Source organism: Lepisosteus platostomus, chromosome 3 (assembly GCF_059453375.1).
Source record: "Lepisosteus platostomus isolate fLepPlt1 chromosome 3, fLepPlt1.hap1, whole genome shotgun sequence".
Lineage (NCBI taxonomy): Eukaryota > Metazoa > Chordata > Actinopteri > Semionotiformes > Lepisosteidae > Lepisosteus > Lepisosteus platostomus.
Window position 1 is genome coordinate 75214523 of NC_142613.1, and position 20804 is coordinate 75235326.

A 20804-nucleotide genomic window follows, 5' to 3' on the forward strand; every position below is an offset into this window, starting at 1 on the left:
ATTTAACTGTAAGAGTGCAGTTGCTGATCAATGATGCCAGAGAAGAGAAGTTGTGGAAAACGCAGAACATGTGGGAAAGATGTCTGGTGTTGTACAGCACAAGATCTCCTCAGGTGACTATTACAATAGACTTAGAATAATAAAACCACTTTCTGGAGGGAAAAAGGCCAGTTACAAACCAGTTACAAAAATTGTAATCAAAACGAATACAAGGAGAGGCGATTTCTCCGAAGTATTTTAATAACCCGAATAAGACATCAGCCTCTCTCACCGAGTACACTTTCATCTATCCAGAGTCTCGCAACTGGGATTGTTAAACATCATGTAAAACCCTTCTACACACCCAAGTAAATCTGTATGAATCTGGCTCATGTAGAACAGGTCCATAGTCGGAAAAGATACTCAGCAAATCAGTCATCCACTATTTGGATTCATAAATACCTAAAAGAACCAAAACAGTCAGCTGCTCACTGGGCTGATCAGCAGGATCAATATCTCAGTTTCCCGTAATGATTGGGTCAATCGCGTTCGCCAGGGGTAAAACGTGCAAGCGAGTCACAGAGAAGTTGTGCGCCCAAGGACCCTCAGTTAAGGCGTCCTGGCTTTTTTGGCAGCGCTGGGCCCCCGCTCCGCATCTCCTCCTCTCCTCTTCCTCAAGCCCTTCATCTTGCGGGTCTGCAGCTTGCCCAGGTCCTGCTTCTGCATGTGCAGCCGGCCAAACCTGGTGCCAAAGGCATCATGGGAGATATTCTTCTTCTTCTTAGCCTGGAACGGGAAAAAGCCGGAGTATTAGTATCCCAGCTCCGTGGGAAGGCGAGTCTGGGAGAACCGCCAACGGCAACTGTATTAGACCAGATCTGGAACCTCTTTGCTGTCCCACTGCCTTGACATGCATCTGAAGTTCTCCCATACAGCTAAACCAGCAGATGCAAACTGACTTAGAAGAGCATAGAAGAGCTACACAGTGGCAGAAAGGTAGACAACTCAAGAAAGAAAACCTAGGAGCAGGAGAAAGTGAAATAAAACTAAAATGTCAAATATTTAAAGCAAGTTGTGTAAATGATATGGTGCTGCTTGGTGGGACAGTGATTAGCATTGCTGTCTCGCAGTGTTGAGGCCCTGGGTTCGAGTCCCCTGTGGCTGTCTGTGTGGAGTCTGCATGCTCTCCCCGTGTTCTCATGGGTTTCCTCCCTCAGCCCAAAGACGTGGTGGGGGGTTAATTGGCTTCTAGATAAACTGGCGCTGGTGTGAGTGTGCGTGTCTGTCTGTGCCCTGTGAGGGACTGGTGTCCAGCGCCCGCTGTGTGCCAAGATGGGCTCTGGGTCTCACGTGACCCTGAATAGGATGAAGTGGTTGGAAAGTGGATGGATGGTTATGAATAATTTATTCTATCTTCTTTGGGTAGACAGTATAATACCAACATCTCTTGACTGCTTGTGTTAAGCCACAAACATTTACTATATTTTAAATTACGCATGGTATTCCCCAACTACCATTCGATTTACACCAACCAAAGCATTGGCAAAGTAGCAGAACTGTCACAGACACAGACTGTTGTGCTTGTACCTTCAGGGCCTTGGGCTGTTTGTGTGCGGTCTTGTAGAGGTCATCAGACGCCAGATGTGTCCTCCGCAACACAAAGTCAAAGGAGGGACCTATCTCCTCCAGCTCTATCCTCGGAGTCCGGCACCCGGATTTCTTCAACAGCACCCTACACCGAACAAGAACAAGGTGCTAACATTGCTCTGGGGCTGGGAGTCTAATTTCCTCAACTAAAGAGCAAAGAGTTCAGGAGAAATTTCAAAATAGCCTTCTGCATCCCAGAAGGACAGACTGCAGTCAAACAGAGATACCAAGGTTCTCACAGAACGCTGAAGAGAAAATTCTATTCTTTTAGCAGTAATTGTAAGGATAAAATCCAATCATTATTATGGCTGAAGGTGGAGGACTATACAGCCAGCTGAAAAACAAAAATCCCCCGTATTTGTTTAGCTAGTCTGTTATTCCAAGCCAGCAAATGTGATGGTGAAAAAAATGGAAATAATGAAGCCCCACAATAACCTAAATAGAAAAGGACATCAGAACATTTTCCCAGTGGAATTCATATTTCACTGGAAATATTCCTAAACAATTTACACCGACTTCCACCCGAAGCGGCAGATTAAGGCCAGACCATGTCTGAAAAATGTTTAATCAGTAATCATGGCTGGAAAAATAATTAGTAATAACTTAAACGTTCATTTGAGAGAGTTAAGGTTTTAAGTTAAACAAAATCCAGTATTACTTATCAATTCACATTTCCTGTGAAGTGTCTCAATTCACGTTTTCTGTCAAGTCATCTGAACAGCAGTACGCTTCCGAGCTGAAATCCTAACACAGAGCAGTCAGTTCTCAGGCCGGTCCTCCGACCGCGGAGAACACACTCAAGGGCCGCATGACTGAGGCCGAAGGTGCCCGGGGGGTAGACGCGCGTACGCGATGACTGGGCCCGGCGCGAGAGCCCTGCGGAAGGTCTTCAAGCTCGGGGACCTTACTTGTAGCTCCTCAGGAAGATCTTCCCATCCAGCGCCGTGAAGTGAAGGACGTGCTCCAGCCCCGCCAAGCGCACACAGGGCACCGTCGGCCCACGGAAGAAATCTGAGCAAGACACCGTTCGGGGGGGGAGAATGATAACTGCATCTCTCAAGCCCTACACCCATCCAGTGATAAACTCGATCGGTTCATCCCGCTGCCCCCCACCTCCGTCTTCCCTGCACCTGCGCACTGGTGGTCCTTTACCGACACACTTCAATGCCAAGCTAGAAGGACAGAATGAATGGCCCTGAAAGAAAACGGCTTCAGTGCCCTGAGGCAGACGTTCTTTATACACAGCTGTGGAAGCAGAAAGTAAGTGATGAATGAAGAATATTGACGGGACGTCTACTGCTCTCCTACGGGCCACGGGGCTTCCCTGTAGATGTTTTTACCGGTAATGGAATTGTCTGCTATAAAGGACAGGCGATAGGGAGACCTTCGATCACTAGTACGACTTCAGACATTGAGAACTGTAACTTGAACTCTCTGCTTGCCAACGATAACCCTGTAGGGCAGATCTTTCTGTCCGTCCCAGGAAAGAGCCGCTGAAGCTGCCCTGCTACAGTAAGTTACCTCGTCCTGCCTGAACGTCTTCAAGCTGGGACTGGGACCACCACCTTGTGCAGGCGGCCTACCTCCAAAAGCACAAAAGGCAGGGGGCCCACATGCTATTGTCTCTTCTAAATGTGGGGAACGTGGCAGAACATTAGACGTCTGTGCTCATAAACAATACAAAAAATGTATAGAACTAGCAAATTTGAAAATGCACTGGTGGTAAAACTTGTTTTGGCGAATGTGGCCTAGGTGGGTAAAAGTTCTTGATTACAATGCATTAGCGCAAAAGAGATCAATATTAAGCATTACACGTTCTTAACACTAGATAAAGAAACAAGAGGTTATTCGTAGGACATTTACAAAACACATCCAACAATCATCCAAAACATGTCATACATAGGTAAGTGAGTGCAGGAGTGTCCCAGTTCACAGAGAATGCATTCTAACGCTTGTACACAGGGTGACAAAGAGGACACAGGGTGTAGCTCTTATAATGTAGCTCTGCTCCTGGCCTTGCTGCTTGGAATCTAATAAAGGTTCAAAGGTCACAGATCATCAACAACTGGCTATTTCAGATTGAGAAAAACAAGGTTTCCGACAACCAACTAGTACACGAGCCACTAACATCAGTAATTCCGAAGTCCTTCCTGCCGGGCAAACAACTACAGCGCGCTTCGCTCATCGCGAAGGTTCATCGTACCTGTTAGAAGACTCTTCAGACGTCTGTGCTCATTACTGAGGTCAAAGGCTTCGCCGGCAAAGACCAACAGCGGCTTCGTCCCTTCAGGGAACTTACTGTTCTGAGGTTTCAAGACAAGAGGCACGGTCAGAGATCTGAACCATCACGGCACACAAAAATGAAGACCCATCCCCGGCCTTCCTCATCCCGCCATTTAAAAAGGAAGGCAAAGCCCCTGCCTTTCTTCGGACCTTCCTCGGCGTTCGTGGTAGGTGAGAAAACACTCAACACTGTAAAGTTTTCATTTTTCAATTTAGTTACACGCACACACAAAAGATCCAAACAGGCAAATACCAAGACGCCATATATAACTGAAGGAAAAACACAGGCGGAATCCATCTCCGTTAAAATCTCGAGTCTGGTAAGGGGGAGGAAACGAAACATTTCGCCGAGCAAATCTAATCAAGGGAGATCATTGAGCAAACTCAGATGCGGAGGCACTCAAGAACAGGGGGGCTCAGATTCCAATAGGTTAATTTACACGATCACGGGTTCGAGCCTGGGTCTTGTCACCCGGCAACTGCGACGCACAATTGTCCAAGCTCTGCTGGGGGTGGAGTGCGATTAGGTGGCCACGGCTGTCTTGGCTCTCAGTGAGCCCTGTGGCACCCCAGGTGCTTGCAGGCACGTCAGTGACAGACATGCCTCTCCACCAATCAGCTCTGAAACACCCGCAGGAGGCGGAGTGGCCTCCGATATCCGAGAAGACCATTGGCTCAAAGGTGGCCAGAGGGGAGGGGTCTGTCTGCCTCGTTCTCCCCTGTAATTGGTCATGGTACAACAGCCATGAGGCAAGACATGAAAAACACACTATGGGGGGGGCATTCCAACCTTGGAGGGTACAACTCAAATTACTGGGAATTGACACACGAGCTACTGAAAAGTAAACCAACAAGCAGTGGCCATAATTGACCGTTGAATCCAACTTCCTTTTTCTTTTAATCATGACTTGTTTTAGTTTCCTTGTATCTATCAAGACTAAACTCTCATTATCTCCATGGTTACACACTGATACAAAAAAAAAAATTTCCACTTCTGCGACAGAGGAAGGGGGGGTCTGGCTGTTACTGCATTTTGAAATACGCTGCATGTTGCTGGGTTTCACCCAAGAGAAGCTCCATCTTTAATATTTACTTTTAGCCCTGTAAGATCGCATTACCTTGAAGTCTTTCAAAGGCACGAACTTCTCAATTCCCAGCTCAATCATGTCCAGCACATGGAAATCGAACATGCGCCCTGCAATTGGTAAAGAACAATCACTTTTTCAGATCACTTCTGGCCTTGCAGTTTTGGTCTTTCTGTGGTAGGAAGATGCATACGTACCAAATACGAGGTTGTGGGGCCGTTTCTTATTGTGGGAGCCAAATACAAACAAAGAGCAGTCCGACTTCTTTGAGAAGAACTCCTGCAAGGTCAAATCAAATAGTACAGCCAGTTTAAAAGCAATTTGGGGGAGTTAAATACTTAATTCCATCAATCCATTTTCTAACCACTTCGTTCAACTCTGGATTACAGGGCAGTCAGAGCCTATCCCAGGAAGCAACGGGCACAAGGCGGGTTACACCCTGGGTGGGATGCCAGTCGATCACAGGGCGCGCACACACACACACTCACATCACGGACAGTTTCCCCAGATGTCAGCTAACCAACCAGCATGTCTTTGGGCTGCTGGATGAGTCAGGAGCACCCAAAGGAAACCCCCGCAAACATGGGGAGAACATGCTGTACAGACAGCACCCCAGGAACTGCACCCAGAGCCCCAACACTATGATGCAGCAACGCTGAATTGCAGTGCCCCCATGCTGCAGAAAAGCTTTTAATTAATTTTAAGTGCATGTTAATTCTTTTTTACAGTCATGTCCCTGAGTAAGAATGGAGTATCTTCTAAACTCATCTGACAGTATAAACTTCCCAATCCCATCGCAGGCAAATGTACAGCACCGGAACGGGTGGGTCACACCTAAGAGGCAGACCTGTGAAAGAGTCCAGCAGAGGATCTGAACCCCCCTCCTGGGTATTAAACACATGGAGAAAATGGTAAACCTCAAGGCACTCAAGCTCACCCCCTGTCCTGTGCCCAAGAGCTCTGTGTGTAGATGTGTTTTTCCTCTACAGAGCAACACGTGTTTAATCTCAAAGTGAAATATTGTTTTGTCCAATGGATTTGCCTTGTGCCCTCGATGGAAAAGTTTGCATTAGAGCACAGAGTGCTACACTGAGTGAAAAGAAGCAAAAGAGCTGAGAGCTGCTTACGAGGGATGTTTGGTCCTCGAAGGGTCTGGTTATATTCTTTCTGAAAAATGAAAGAGTCCCATTTTAAACAAACACACACATTTCTTCATGGTTCCTCATTGTTGGAAAGATTTAACTTTACTAAATGCGTACAAGAACTAGATTAAAGATTCGATTAAAAGAGAAATTAAAACATAAAATGCATCAATTTAAAAATTACCAGCACGGAAAGCAAAGTAGTAGTTCTTTTTTAACAATGCAGCTCTTGAAAATGTTACTTATACTTACTTTTTGTAAGTAACAGCATTTGGTTTCTTCAGGGAATACTGAAAAAAAGAAGAACGATTTATTACCACAAGTCATTTTTTATGGTTTTAAAAAAGATGCATTGCTCTGAAAGTAGAAATGTCCCCCATGTGGTCTCTGCTCACACTTCAGACCAACTGGTGCCGTTCTCGTGTTAACACACTGATGCACGATGAAAACACGATGGTTTAAACACTTCAACAGCTCACGGGGCACAGGCATCAAGATGCTTTCATTTGAAATACTGAGCAGATAACATTTTGAGCAGCGCTGCTCCTTGTGAAGGTGTGATCTTATAAAGAACGACAGACGCTCAGTGACTGGCAGCCATGTGGGGTACAAATCGACAAAATTAGCTGATTAAGGACCTTGTGCACACAGCATTTCTATTCTATGTCTGAGTACGCTTGCGGCAGTGTGGAAAAACTACCCAGTTTTTGTGGTGTTCAAGGGAACGTTTCCGCAGGTCTTTCCTCCCGGTGGCTGTCAGGGTGTACAACGCTGCCCTAGTCTATGACTGTTAGCCCTTCATTTGCTCGTCTATGGACAGCATGTTGCTCCATTGTACTTTTTTTTGGGGACAATCAGTCTGTATAAACCTATGCACATTTTGCACATATTTTACTGTTTTTACAGTGACTATGATCATATTTTGCACACACCTATGTATTTATTTTAATTTACTGTATTTTATATTTATGTTGTATTACTGTACATTCTAATGTTTCGCCAATTCTGATGTCTGTCTTTTTTGCTCGTCTTGGGCTGCTGTAACATCAAATTCCCTTCGGGATCAATAAAATCTTATCTATCAATCATTTCGACTGGTACAAGAACAAACCTGATGCATATTCTATGTCCGAGTCTGCCTGTGGCAGTGTGGAAAAACTACCCAGCCGTGTTGTGGAGTCTACACCCTGGCCCCTCTGATTCATTTACTACTAGATACAAAACAGTCCTGATGGGTGGAATGGCCTGCTCTCTTTTGAAACCTTTCTTATGGTTCATTTAGGATTGGAATAAGGGAGGGTGGTCTCGTGGTGAGAAAGTGCCCAGATGACGTGCCGATGTCCTGTCGGGAAATTAAGCTGTCCAGTCCAGAGAAAGCAGCAAACAGGCTGTGTAACTGGCAGACCCGAGGACAGGAAGGTTCACCAGTCCTGTCACGATCTCCGACTGCAGCATGAGAAAAGTAGCCTGCATATAAACGGGACAGCTGTAATAAACTGCCAGGACAAAAAGGATCTGCCTGCTGACGTTCAGAAGAAACGCCGACAGGCGAGAGACAAAATCCCTGCCTTCAGCGGTTGAAGAGCAGGCGAGATGGAGGCAACAGAGCTGCAGTGGAATGACTCAGGAATGCCGTTCTGCCCTGGACAAAGCTCAGGGCCCCCAGCTCGTGCAGCGACCTGGGCAAGCAGTGTGCGGGTGCTTATGTTGCTCAATCTAATCGGGCCTCTGGATCAGCTTTGCCAGCTGACTGCAGAGGCACAGCAAAAGTGGTATGGTATGCCAAAAATCAGTGCTGGCAGGACTGTGTTAAGATGCAACATACAGATGTATTTTGATGGGTTTTCACTCGAGTGCTGTGATTGTTTTATTTGCACGCTTAAAATATTTGATTGAATCCGTTAGAACCGATGCATTTCCACTGTGCATCAGCACACGGCAAAAATCCTTCCGGGCATCTCTCCCAGATCGTTTTTAAGCAAAAGCTATTCAAATGTTCAAAAATCCTAATGTGGACTCATTAACAAATGATTTGCAGATTAAACGAGTTCCAGACAAATTTCAGAAAAAGGTTTATAATAAAACATTTGAATACTGAAAGAAATACACACTGTTTATGTCCTGGGAGTTTTAAAAAACAGCTTTATATCCAGTTTTTTGGACAAAGAAGTGTCCAGTTTATGCCATACCCTTCTATTTTCATGGTACAGCTGTACTACCACTCATGACAGAGATGCACTACAAAGGGCTGTGGCAACAGCACAGAGGATCATAGGATGTGATTTACCATCAATCGGTGAGATTCACATCATCCACTGTCACAATAAGGCCCAATCACCAAATCCATCCTTCAGGATCCCAGCCATCCCTGCTCTCTGGCCAGCGGTGCCACACTGTTAAAGCACAGGCCACTAGACTCAAGAACAGCTTCTACCCTACTGAGTGCACATCCTCAACAGCTATCTGCAGTGCCTCAGAGTCAATACACATCTGCACTATTTGCATAGTCGACCATGTTTTTTTTATCTCTCACTACTACATATTTACAATCCCACAACATATTTATCATTCTGGTTGTATTACTTATTAAGTTTGTAAAGTACAGTCTACATTGTGTGGTGTTGTCTGCTGTACTGTGCACATCCCGAGAGATCGCACCAATAAGAATTCCAATGTACGTGGTGTAAATATGGCAAAAAAACTCCTCTACTCATATTTAGGAATCTTAAATCCTACACCACGTTTCTGGTGGGGGTTGGGGTGATGCAGAGAGTACGCAGGACATATCATTGATCATGGACGCTGTGCTGTAATATCCATTCCTTCGGATTAGATGTCAAACCACGGTTCTGGTAACTTGCTCGGAAAAGACCCTATGGCACTTTTAAAAACGAGTTTGAGTGTTACCCTGGTGTTGTGGTTAAATGTCACTCTGGGCTTGCTCCCTAAATAAACTGGCGATAACGATCTCACTTCTCCAGCAGGTCTACCGTGGATGAAGTGTGTCCCCTGCTGTATGTCAAGCGCCTTGGGATCCTACACACACGCAACCGCTTACAGGGATCATCGGAGAGAAACGACACTCACAAGGTCCTTCAGAGCCTGGGTGACAGTTTCACTGGTGTTCCCCCCTTTGATGAGCATCGCACTCTTCTCATTTTCAGTGAGCTTGGGCTCCCGGCTCTGGAGAAACCTCTTCGATCGCTTTGTTTTGGGTTTTCTGCAGATTCAAAACAAAGGCTCGTGAAGCAAGAGAATTGATCAAGATGCAAAGAGCTACAAACACTGAAAAGGACACTTCTAATTGGGGAGGTGAAAAGCTTGTGGAAACGTACCCAGCCAAAACTTACTGTAGCTGGTATTCTGCGAAAAAGGCAACTCCACATCCCGTACTGCCCTATATTTTAATTACACACATGGCCTTTCTGTCTGTTTTCCTCTGTAACAAGTTACAGGTCTTCCTCTGACAGCCACCTTGCTATTTCTCACACCCATATTATTGGAAACAAGGTGTGGTTTTACTAGGATTTACCTTGTTAAACCTAAAACACCGCGAGTAGAATAAAATTTTTTTTAAAAAAAGGGCCCTTCGAGCCTCTAAATTCAAATATCACAGAGGAATTCAGCAGTTAAAGAGTTCGTTCAGAAACACGTCCTTCCAAGGATTTTAAAAATACCAAATATACATTAATAATCTGTACAACTATGCTTCTAATTGGGGACTTTTTGGTTTTAGTCACTGAGATACTGCAAAGTTTTTAGCAGCTGAATATCTAAAAACGATTAGAGTGAAAGAAATCATAGCAGTATGGGAAAAAAACAACAATTTTATTCTTCAAGTTAAGCCTGAAAAACAGCACCTCGGCCTCTATGCACCCAAGAATACTCACTTTGTGGGGACAGTACCCAAGTGCATCTGGGCTGTTTCCAGATGTTTAGACCGAACGTATTCAACCCTGGAACTTCTATTTCATGCCATTAGAGGACTTTGAACCAATGCAATAAGTTACTGAATCGATCCTTAATTAAACAGCCCAGATGCTGAAAAACACCTTGTGTGGACGAACTGTCTCTTTGGCGTTACCAAGATTTACAGTAATACTCACCAATAACTTAACCCCCCGTATAGATACGCCAGTGTTAACCTGACAAGAACTAGGTCCTGCATTATTATATTTACAATACAAATTTCAGGTATTTCACTGGAATCTAATCAAACCTTAAAGAAGGTGTGACTTAACACATAGACTGAATAGGTTAACCGCCTGCATACCCACCAAACACAAATACCATTCATCGGAATATTTCATTTTTCCAAGGTAATGAATCCATATTTTAACGCACTGTCGCAAAAATGAAAAACTACATTCTCAAACACTGATCATAGTTCACTACAGTTTCCTATGCACGTTTCACCAAATACGCTACAAGCTTCCACGTGTTAAACTAAAAATACTCGTGCGGTTGCTTCTCTAATAATATTAAAACAAACACATCATCGTAAAATGTTTGGTAACTTACACTACGGCATCCAGCTGTGTCATTTTCACGACCTTAATCGATAAAACTCACAGACGCTTGAGGAAAACGCCGTCTCTCCACGTGAATCTAACACAGGAAACAGTATTCAGTTAGACCCACCCCCTTTGTTACGCAATTTCCTCTCATGGCATAAACACGTGTGAAAGCGTACACACTCTCCCCTTCCACTTTCTTATCTACTAGTATACTCAAACGAGGAGCTGCGAGGGTGGCTCGTTGGTCATTTATTACTATTTGCTATGGCTCTTGGGCAGCTTAGTGGCGCAGTGTTCAGCATCGCTACCTCGCAGCGCTGGGGCCCTGGGGAACTGGGGATCTGTGTGGAGTTAATTAATAATAATAATAATAATAATAATAATTGCTTACACTTATATAGCGCTTTTCTGGACACTCCACTCAAAGCGCTTTACAGATAATGGGGATCCCCTCCACCACCACCAGTGTGCAGCCCCACCTGGATGATGCGACGGCAGCCATAGTGCACCAGTACTCTCCCCACACACCAGCTCTCAGTGGGGAGGAGAGCAGAGTAATAAAGCCAGTTCACAGATGGAGATTATTAGGAGGCCATGATTGGTAAGGGCCAATGGGAAATTTGGCCAGGACACCAGGGTTACACCCCTACTCTTTTCGAGAAACACCCTGGGATTTTTAATGACCACAGAGAGTCAGGACCTCGGTTTTACGTCTCATCCGAAGGACGGCGCCTGTTTACAGTATAGTGTCCCAATCACTATACTGGGGCATTAGGACCCACACAGACCACAGGATGAGCGCCCCCTGCTGGCCATACTAACACCTCCAGCAGCAACCTTAGTCTTTCCCAGGAGGTCTCCCATCCAGCTACTGACCAGGCTCACACCTGCTGGGCTTCAGTGGGCTGCCAGTTGTGAGCCGCAGGGTGATATGGCTGCACCCATATAATGAGTTTGTGTGGGTTTTCTCTGGGTTCCTTGGTATATTCTGTCTTGTGTCTTCCAGTAGGGCTGTTCTCATGATGTGTAGTATTGAGAGAGATTGAGAGAGATTCCTGGGCTTTTATCTGCAGAAAGTCTTATTGTAAAGCTGCAAGTTATGTGTAGACTGTAAGATTAGGGCGTGTAGAATGAGTAGTATACAGTGCCTTGTGTTATAAATGTCACCCTGCAACTCACAACTGGCAGCCCACTGAATCCCAGCAGGTGTGAGCCTGGTCAGTACCTGGATGGGAGACCTCCTGGGAAAGCTAAGGCTGCTGCTGGAAGAGGTGTTAGTGGGGGCAGCAGGGGGCGCTCACCCTGTGGTCTGTGTGGGTCCTAATGCCCCAGTATAGTGATGGGGACACTATACTGTAAACAGGCGCCGTCCTTCGGATGAGACGTAAAACCGAGGTCCTGACTCTCTGTGGTCATTAAAAATCCCAGGGTGTGTCTCGAAAAGAGTAGGGGTGTCACCCCGGCGTCCTGGCCAAATTTCCCATCGGCCTTTATCAATCATGGCCTCATAATAATCCCCATCTATAAATTGGCTTCATTACTCTGCTCTCCTCCGCACTGAGAGCTGGTGTGTGGGGAGCGTTCTGGCGCACTATGGCTGCTGTCGCATCACCAGGTGGGGCTGCACATTGGTGGTGGTGGAGGGGATCCCCATTACCTGTAAAGCGCTTTGAGTGGAGTGTCCAGAAAAGTGCTCTATAAATGTAAGCAATTATTATTATTATTAAATGTTACATGTTGTTGTTATGTGTTACACTTTACTGTGCAACAGAATGATGTGCAGTGTTTTTCTTATTTTTTGTAATAGTATAATGTGCGATGTTTTTCTTTTCTTTTCTTCTCTTTTTTTGGACTCTATTTAAAGAAATAGATTTAAATGAGTGCTGGGTGTCCATAAAACAAATCCCTCAGGGGACAATAAAAATCGTATCTTGCAGAAGTATTCAAAGACCCTTTCAAATGTTTCTGGATTACAAATGACACTTGCACATCTTTTTTTCCAATCAGTATTTTTATTGCGAACTCACACGGTAAAATAGTTTTTTTTTTAACAGACAAAATGAGTTATTTATCAGCAGATACCTTGAAAAAAAGGCAAAAACCGAAAATGCTGCTTGCGCAAGTCTCCAGAGCCCTGCTCTCTGGCAGCTCGAAGGTTATGGAGGTGAAAGAGAGTGTCCTAACAGGGATCTGATCGCCTGAGCGCACGGCCGTGACCCTCGGCTCAATTTTGTACTAGAAGTTCACGTGGGTGTCACCGGGGCTCCGGTTTCCCCCCCACCCCAGTCCTAAGACATGCTGGGAGGTTATTTGGCTTCTGGGAGAACTGGCGCTGGTGGGAGTGTCTGTCTGCCCTGTGATGGACTGGTGTGAGGCCCCAGGTGTGTCCGGCCTTGGGCCCGTTGCTTGCTGGGATAGGCTTCAGCTCCTGTATGGCTAAGGCGATCAGAAGATGAATGAATGGACGGATAGGCTACGGAATTAAAAACTGTGATCTACGTTCTCCATCATAAGGATCAGGTGACGGTTCATTCCGTGCCAAAAGGTAAAGAAAAGTAACACCACGTTTCGGCTGTGGCGCCTTCTTCAGGAGCGACGCTGCTCCTTGCTCTATCGTCCTCCCTCTAGAAATATCAGCTATGCAGGCTGACAGACGTGTGTCAATATGTTTGAAATTGGGCTTGAAAACTTCACAACTGAACTAACTATCTTTCATACGCTGGTCATGTTTCTGTGTATTTCCTTATATCCGTACATTTACCCCTTGAATGTTACAAAGACAAAGGAACTGGTGGTAGATTTCAGGAGGAAAAAGGTCAAACCTACTCCTGTCTACATCCATGGGAGTGGCGTGGAGATGGTGGACTCGTACAAGTACCTGGGAGTGCACATCGACGATAGACTGGAATGGTCTAAGAACATCGAGGCCATCTATAAGAAGGGACAGAGTCGACTTTACTTCTTGAGGAGGCTCAGGTCCTTCAATGTGTGTAGTAAGATGCTACACATGTTTTATCAGTCGGTGGTAGCGAGTGCCATTTTCTACGCAGTGGTGTGCTGGGGCACTGGGATTAGAGCAGTAGATTCCAAAAGGCTGAACAAGCTCATCAGGAGAGCAAGCTCTGTCATTGGGTCTGGCCTGGACCCCTTGGAGGTAGTGGCTGAGAGGAGAATGGTGTCCAAACTAGAGGCCATCATGGACAACATCTCCCATCCCCTCTATGACAGGCTTGCAGAAATGAAGAGTACGTTCAGCAATAGACTGATTCATCCACGGTGCAACAGGTAACGCTACAGGAGGTCATTCTTGCCTTCTGCCATAAGACTATACAACGCATCCACCTTGCATCTGGGCAGAGGCAACATTGACAGTGACCTGTTTCTGGACTGAACGCATCTACACATCTACTGCTACATCTGTTCTCTTTCTTTCTTTTCCCATTTACAACCGTTTTTTGTGCAATATATGCCAGGGACCTGTGCAATACATTTATATCTATATTTATATCTATATCTATATTTACATCTATATTTATATTCATATGTGTGATACGATTTTTCTGTGTACTGTTGTTCTAGTTTGTTCTTTGTGTGTCCGGACTGTGAGTAACTCTTTTAGTGCACCCCTCACTGTACTGATTGTATTGTATGTATTGTACTATTATTATATCATTCGTTACACTGTGGCTGTGTTGTCTGTGTTAAGCTGCTGTTGCCCTGCAATTTCCCTCACGGGATCAATAAAGTATCTATCTATCCCTTTGTTTCTAATTGTGCAAGCCCGCGCAACAAATACACACAATTGTCAAGCTTGCCACTAGATGTCCTTAAAGGCTAATGGAAAAACGGACGAGAGCTGGTTTCAAAAAGAACCTTGTTATGTTTTACGTTTTGTGTGTGTGTGTGCGGGGGGGCATTCATGGAGCACCTGCCTTTTCTATGCCTTAGTAAACTCCCAGTTGATGTACCGAGGGTGTGAATAAAAATGCGAGCTCGACTACCAGGAGGGGCGGAATGGTTTTGTCCCTGGAGAGTGAGCCATTCAGCTGAGGAGCAGACAGAAGTGCTCGGCGCACAGCGTCTACCGGGAATCGTGACGGCCATGTAGCAGCAGCGGTGTTAGATCAAGCCCTTCCTCGACGGGCAGTGGGCACAGCTGCTGTCGGGACTGTCTCACTCGCCAGTAACGGTGATAAAACGAATGACGACGGCAGGAAAATGACCCCCTAGCTGTGCGGAACCATTTTGTCTGATGAGGTCGAAAGCAACGATCCGGGCAGCATGAATGTGACCCAGGACTGAAGGCCAGTGCAACCACCAGAGTCGATCAGGTGGAAAAAGAGCAAAATCTTAAAGACCTGACAAAGTGAATCTCCAGATTTAAATTCAAATGCGTGTGCATTTTCCACGTCAAAGGGAAAACAAAGCGGAAGTCAGAACAAGCCAAGAATGGGTAAGGACTCCAAAGCAGCTGCAGCAGAACACCTCGGGTTGAGCTCGGGGTTGCAGACGTCACGCAGTTTTGCCTCAAAGGGCACCTGCAACTCGATACTAGCTTTCGCGCGCTCCAAGTGTTCACTAAGCCTGGTCACAGAGTGGGTTTTTGCTCTTAACTGTTCTAATATGATCAGACAAAATGCACGGACTTACCCCCAAAATAAAATGCTGAGAATGGATGATCGCAAATATTAATTACATTCCTGTAAAAAAAAAAAAAAACAAGTTTTCACTTTGCCGTGCCAATGCGTTTGAAGGGCACTGTATATAATGTGTGTACATCTATAGTAACAGCTGCTCCTTTGTTCCTGGAGATTGGGATACTGGGCTAGCTCCAGCTTACCCTCATCATAATGTCTACCTAATTAAAAGCGTCATTAATCACAATATGAACAAGATGTGGCCCAGTAATCAAAATGGCAATACAATTCAAGATCAGATTATAAATTCGTAGTTTACAATATCGGTGTTGTCACTTTGATTTCTTCTTTTTTTGCTTGAAGTTCTTGTGTTTCTGGACCTGTTGGTAATTCACCTTTTATCTCTTGAAAAGGCAGGCACCCACAGAGGGTGGCTGGGGTACCCTGGTATGTTTGTGAAAATGTGAGTTATTTTTTTTTTGGAGTACCAAAAAACTGGAAAAGTAAGGACAGCTATGAAACTAGGAGCTACGGAGAAGTAATCAAGCCTGGAAGTACAGTGAAATATCCCATGGCTACAACACGTCACCAGCATTCCTGCGATGCCCAAGTATGTTTTGTCTATTAATCAGAGTGAGTCACACCACTGAGTAATTAAGCACCTGTCTGACAGGCACATGAATATGAGTGAGCAGTTGAATCTCAGTTCTTTGGTGAAAAGGATAAACTGCTGGGGACCTCACACTGCCACATCAGGGTTGTCCAATAAACACACTATGTACTGTGCAGTAAGCTCTCGTTTTTTAACGGGCTTCAGATTAAATGGACAAAATCTGCTAAATGTGAATGTTGTATGTAGAATAAATAAATAAACATTCCCTGCAGTAATGGGGAAATGCTTAAATACTAAAACACGGGCATTGTTTTAGTATTTAAGCATGAATGAGAGACACACAGACAGGGAGAGAAGCTGGGGGTCAGAGCACAGGGTCAGCCATTTATACAGCACCCCTGGAGCAGTTGGGGTGAAGGGCCTTGCTCAGGGGCCCAGCGGAGTAGGATTCCTCTGCCGGCCGCGGGATATGAACTGGCAACCTTCCAGCCACACCATAATGCCATTATGAAATGACTTCAAATGTACTCCACGTTCCCAGTACAATGGGACATTTTGCATGGCAAAGCCACATGGTCAAGAATACTACCTTACACCACAATACTGGAGTTTGCATTAAAACTATTCTTTCTGTACAGTACATTTATGCTGGCATTCATGCACAAATTCTCTCACCATGGCTTCACTGTACAACCTGCACTGGAAAGAAAAACTGCCTGACCACATAAGTGTCAATAAAGTAACATACTTCTTGGGAGTATCTAAACCTTCTCTTAGTAGTTGTTGGTAGTACTAAAACCCCAGAAAGTGCAGTTTTCACGTAATTAATGACAAATGTATAACAAGTTCAGAATAAGACAGAATACAATCACTGTATTTGGCCGAAAGGTTACATGTGGAGTGGCTAGTTTCTTTAGACATCTGTATCATTAGAACTGCACTGGAGCAATTTGCACCTGGGAGATCATGTAACTATGTTTATACCTGGGATTACATTACAGATGCAAAATAAAGAGTGTTAATGGAGAAAGTTTATGTGGTTACGTGAACACACACCTGCATCAACACTATGATACCCCAGCCATTTTGTTTCCTCGCCAGTCTACACATGTAGGAGATATTCAGTGGGTGTTAATACACACGTTGATGCTCTTAATGCAGGCAACTATACTGTATAGCTGTAGGCAAAATAATTGCTATACAAGGGAGTATTAGTTGGAACATTAAAATAATGCAGGATGTTTTCTCTTTGTTGAAACGTACAAAATACTTTCTGGGTGGTAGTTGCATGCTGTCAGGATCTAGCTACATTGTAAACCAGAGATGCAAAGGTCATCTTTTGAGCTCTGAAAAATCTCTTGAATAATGGTTAAGTGACAGAACAAAGAGCAGTAATAATACACCCTTCCTGACCACAGCCCATTGCCTGAACAGTGTGTGGACTGACTTACCTCCCTAACAAATTAACTTGAGGAGAACTTGCTACTTCATTCCCTGCATTTTGAACCCGACAAGGGAAGTCATAATGATTCACTTACATTCAATATAATCAGTGCACCCCTTCACCTGTCATGCAAATTAGTCTGAACTGGTATGCATCCAACTTCACCTGCCGGTGACTAAGTACAGTGTGAAAAAAGGTTTCACTCATTCCTCTCAACATCTGCCACTCAAAGAGGTGAGTCAGGCTTACTGGAAATCATCTCCGAATATTCAAGATGACCTGTTAATTGTCTGACTTAATGACACCCACTTATCTTACAATAATAACACAGACTGAACATATGAATTTGTATCTTATGAAAGACACCTAACACCCCCTTAATACAATCCAAAATCATAAGTTTCACATTAATGTGGGTTTACTGTACCACTCATCTAGAAAAGTGCTTTGTTTCTGCGCAACGGCTGCACTATAACGAATTAGAGTAAAGCCCAGTTTGCATTATGCATTCATTTGAAGTGGTCTTGAACGACTCCATAAAGGTGTATTACTTGTAAACTCCACATTTGTGCTGCACTTGCACCCTTCTACTCTGCACTCAGAGCAAAATCCCGTTGAAAGTCTGTCAGATAGTTAAACAGCTGGAGAAAACACTGCGACACTTGAGGCCTCTTAACGTCTTTAAAGAAAACACACATGGAAAGAGCAATCTTGTTTATTAAAGCATAAAGCTCATGGTACAGATATATTTGAGCACATCCTGACCAACCAAAGAAGAGCAAGAAAAGAAAACGCCAAAGCTTCCCTTCGGAACATCCCGATTCTCCCAGATGAGCGCCCAGTCCTCGGCTCGCCACGAGAGGCCTGTCAAACTCCCTTCCCCTGAAAAGCCACAACAGGGCATCGAGAAACTACCGAACCACGTCGATGGATTCTTTTTCCTTGTGGGGAAAAAGAACTGAACCCTTGAGCATTCTTGACCGCCACCGCTCAATTTTTGCGTTAAACATTCCCCAGGTCATTTGAAATCCTTAGTGTAAAAAAAAAAGTTACAGAACAAGAAAAAAAAATTGGTCCGCATTGAAAACGCACCCCTTCCAACAGGCATCACATTTCCTTTTTTCCAGTAAAAAAAAAAAAAACTCTTGGAAGTGAAAAATGGTTCAGTGGTTTTCATATAAAAAAACAACAACTTTGAATCTGCATAAAGTTCTGAAGTCAAAATCTACCTAACCATTCAGCAAATCAAACAGATCACGTTTGTGGAAGTGTGCACACGCTTATATCCCTCTGGTTTACACACAGAGCTCCTGTTCCAAAGTGACCGCTACTGGAAACAAACTTGAGATAAAGCTCACAGCAAGGACCTCCCTATGCTGGTCCTTTAACATAGCAACCCCACATACAAGCCAACTGCACTGCTCAACGATCGGAGGCTTTCAGTGGAAACAGTGCTTGGTCCTTGCTTAAGCTACAGGTGGTCCTTTGAACTGAAATTGAGGATAAGTTATTTAAAATTTGGAGATGCTCAACAAAACACTGGACTTTCTGTCCTTATTTTGAATTGCTTTTAGGGGTTTTCAGAGATCCTGCAAGTCAATCCCAACGAGACACTCAAAAACCTTATATTCATCTGCAAATGCTGAAAATACTGCTGGGATGTGTTCTTCAGTGTAAAAACTGAATTTCTAGAGAGGCTTAAGACCTGTCAATGAGTTCAGACAGTGTCTCTGGCAGCAGGAACAGGAGCACTGTGTGTGCTCTTTGAATCACTTTTACACCTATATTCCAGAATTTTAGCGTTCCATGACTTGCTTTAAGCACTACAGTATACACAAGCTGCGAATTACAGTACCTTCCAAGTTTCTAGGAACAGAAGTAAAAGTTCAAAATTGACCCATTTTCATGATGACCCACCCTATAAACTTTAGGAAGAATCACCGCCTATATAAACATTAATAGGAAGATTTAGCACGTTAACGCATACAGGAGGAACAGAATGCAGCTCACAACACAGCACGAGTAGTCACAAACACCACAGTGTCACAGATCTTTCGGTCACTGAACAAAGGGCATTGATGCTGCTCCAAAAACTGCAACGGAGTCACATTTTGGACCAATTCACTGCAGAACGTCCATTCAGAATAAAATTAATAAAACGGCAGTTTATGCAACAGTTATATGCAGAATAATCCGGGATGACCCTGGCACGCTCAGATTGGTGCGCGTCTATTGTCTGGCTACCAATTTCTGTACAGAAAAGGTAGATATATTGTTCTCAGAAAGAAAATGCATTGCTGGACAACCAACTCATTAAGCAAAGAGTCTGAATCATTACTTTCATTCAGTCCTGCAGGGTAGTGTCGGGGGAGCCACACAATCAGCTGACGGTCTCGCCTTATGACCAGAAATCCCTACTGTAACACAATGGGAGGCACACTGGATGATTCAAGCAAGGTATTGTCCAGCTCTGTCTGGATCATGTTAGTGCATCAGCTTCGAATAACACTTCCTTGGCACGTCTGCATCCCCTACAAGCCAACCTGGTTAAGTTCTAGGATGAATCAAAACAACTATCCAGATCTGGGATGAAGTAAATCACCACTTGTTACAGATTTCATGAGGCAGTGTTTTGTTTAATAGCGTGGGATTTAGATCCTGTAACGCACTAAATGTTAAGAAGCTGATAAAGGACAAATGTGCCTAGGCACCAAAGCGCCATTAGTCAAAAAAGGCCGAAATCCTCTATTGACTTACAGGTACAAAAAGAAAAAAGTAGACATAAAAATATACAGCTGAACTATAAACCTGTGATGATCAGGGCCCATGTGTGTGGTAGCTGCTTAGCCATATCACCCTGTGCAACTCCAACTCGACTGCAGTCCTATGGTCTAATGGTTTTTGTACAACCTGGTTTCTCAGTCACACATGGGTCTAAACTATCAGTACTTCAAGCTGGACCCAAGAAGTTCCAAGGGTACCATTTTGAGTAAATCGGCTACAAATAGACTTAACTACACATCTAAGGTTGGAACAAAAATTAGGTGACACCTGGCCCTCCCAGAAGCAATTTTAAGCTTCCTAAATCTTCTGAGGCAAACCCCTTTACACCTTTTCTATTGCAGAGGGCAAAAAAACCAAAACACTTTGCACTGGATATTTCCACTAATGCCAGAAAGCAATCCATGTAAGTCCTTCGGGATCCACTATCCGTGGGCAGAGTGAGGAGGGGTCAGGGCGACAGCGAGGACGAAGTCAGGCTGGCGATCAGTACTACAGACTAGTGAAGCAGCTGCCGGCTGTAACCTTAGGAAACTAAAATAAAGCCTTTATTTAGTGAAGAAGAATTCTTTTATGCCGTGTATTATGAGATGGGCAGGAGTTCAGAGCACTGGCAAGGAAGCCAGAATGTGTAGACAGAACACGTGAGCAATTTGCAGGGACATGGTGGCAAAAT

The 20804-nt window shown here is 44.5% G+C and overlaps 1 protein-coding gene across 1 annotated transcript; it reads right to left on the minus strand.

Moving 5' to 3' along the window:
• Positions 1–222: 222 nt before the first annotated feature.
• Positions 223–10799, minus strand: rpf2 (ribosome production factor 2 homolog). Its single transcript, XM_088626828.1, has 10 exons — positions 10658–10799; positions 9224–9356; positions 6389–6426; positions 6122–6161; positions 5192–5273; positions 5028–5104; positions 3830–3929; positions 2535–2637; positions 1567–1711; positions 223–765 (listed from the first exon to the last, which is right to left on the minus strand). Exons 1-10 carry the CDS (start codon positions 10678–10680, stop codon positions 589–591), a joined length of 918 nt encoding a protein of 305 aa, XP_088482954.1. The 5' UTR covers positions 10681–10799; the 3' UTR covers positions 223–588.
• Positions 10800–20804: the final 10005 nt, after the last annotated feature.

Coding starts and splice junctions, on each gene's coding strand:
- rpf2 (XM_088626828.1), bottom strand. CDS start 10,680: ATGACACAGCTGGATGCCGTAGT. Junction 2,638..3,829: donor TCTGAAGAGTCTTCTAACAG/GTACGATGAACC, acceptor TGTCTTGCTCAG/ATTTCTTCCGTGGGCCGACG. Junction 1,712..2,534: donor ATCTTCCTGAGGAGCTACAA/GTAAGGTCCCCG, acceptor TGTTCGGTGTAG/GGTGCTGTTGAAGAAATCCG.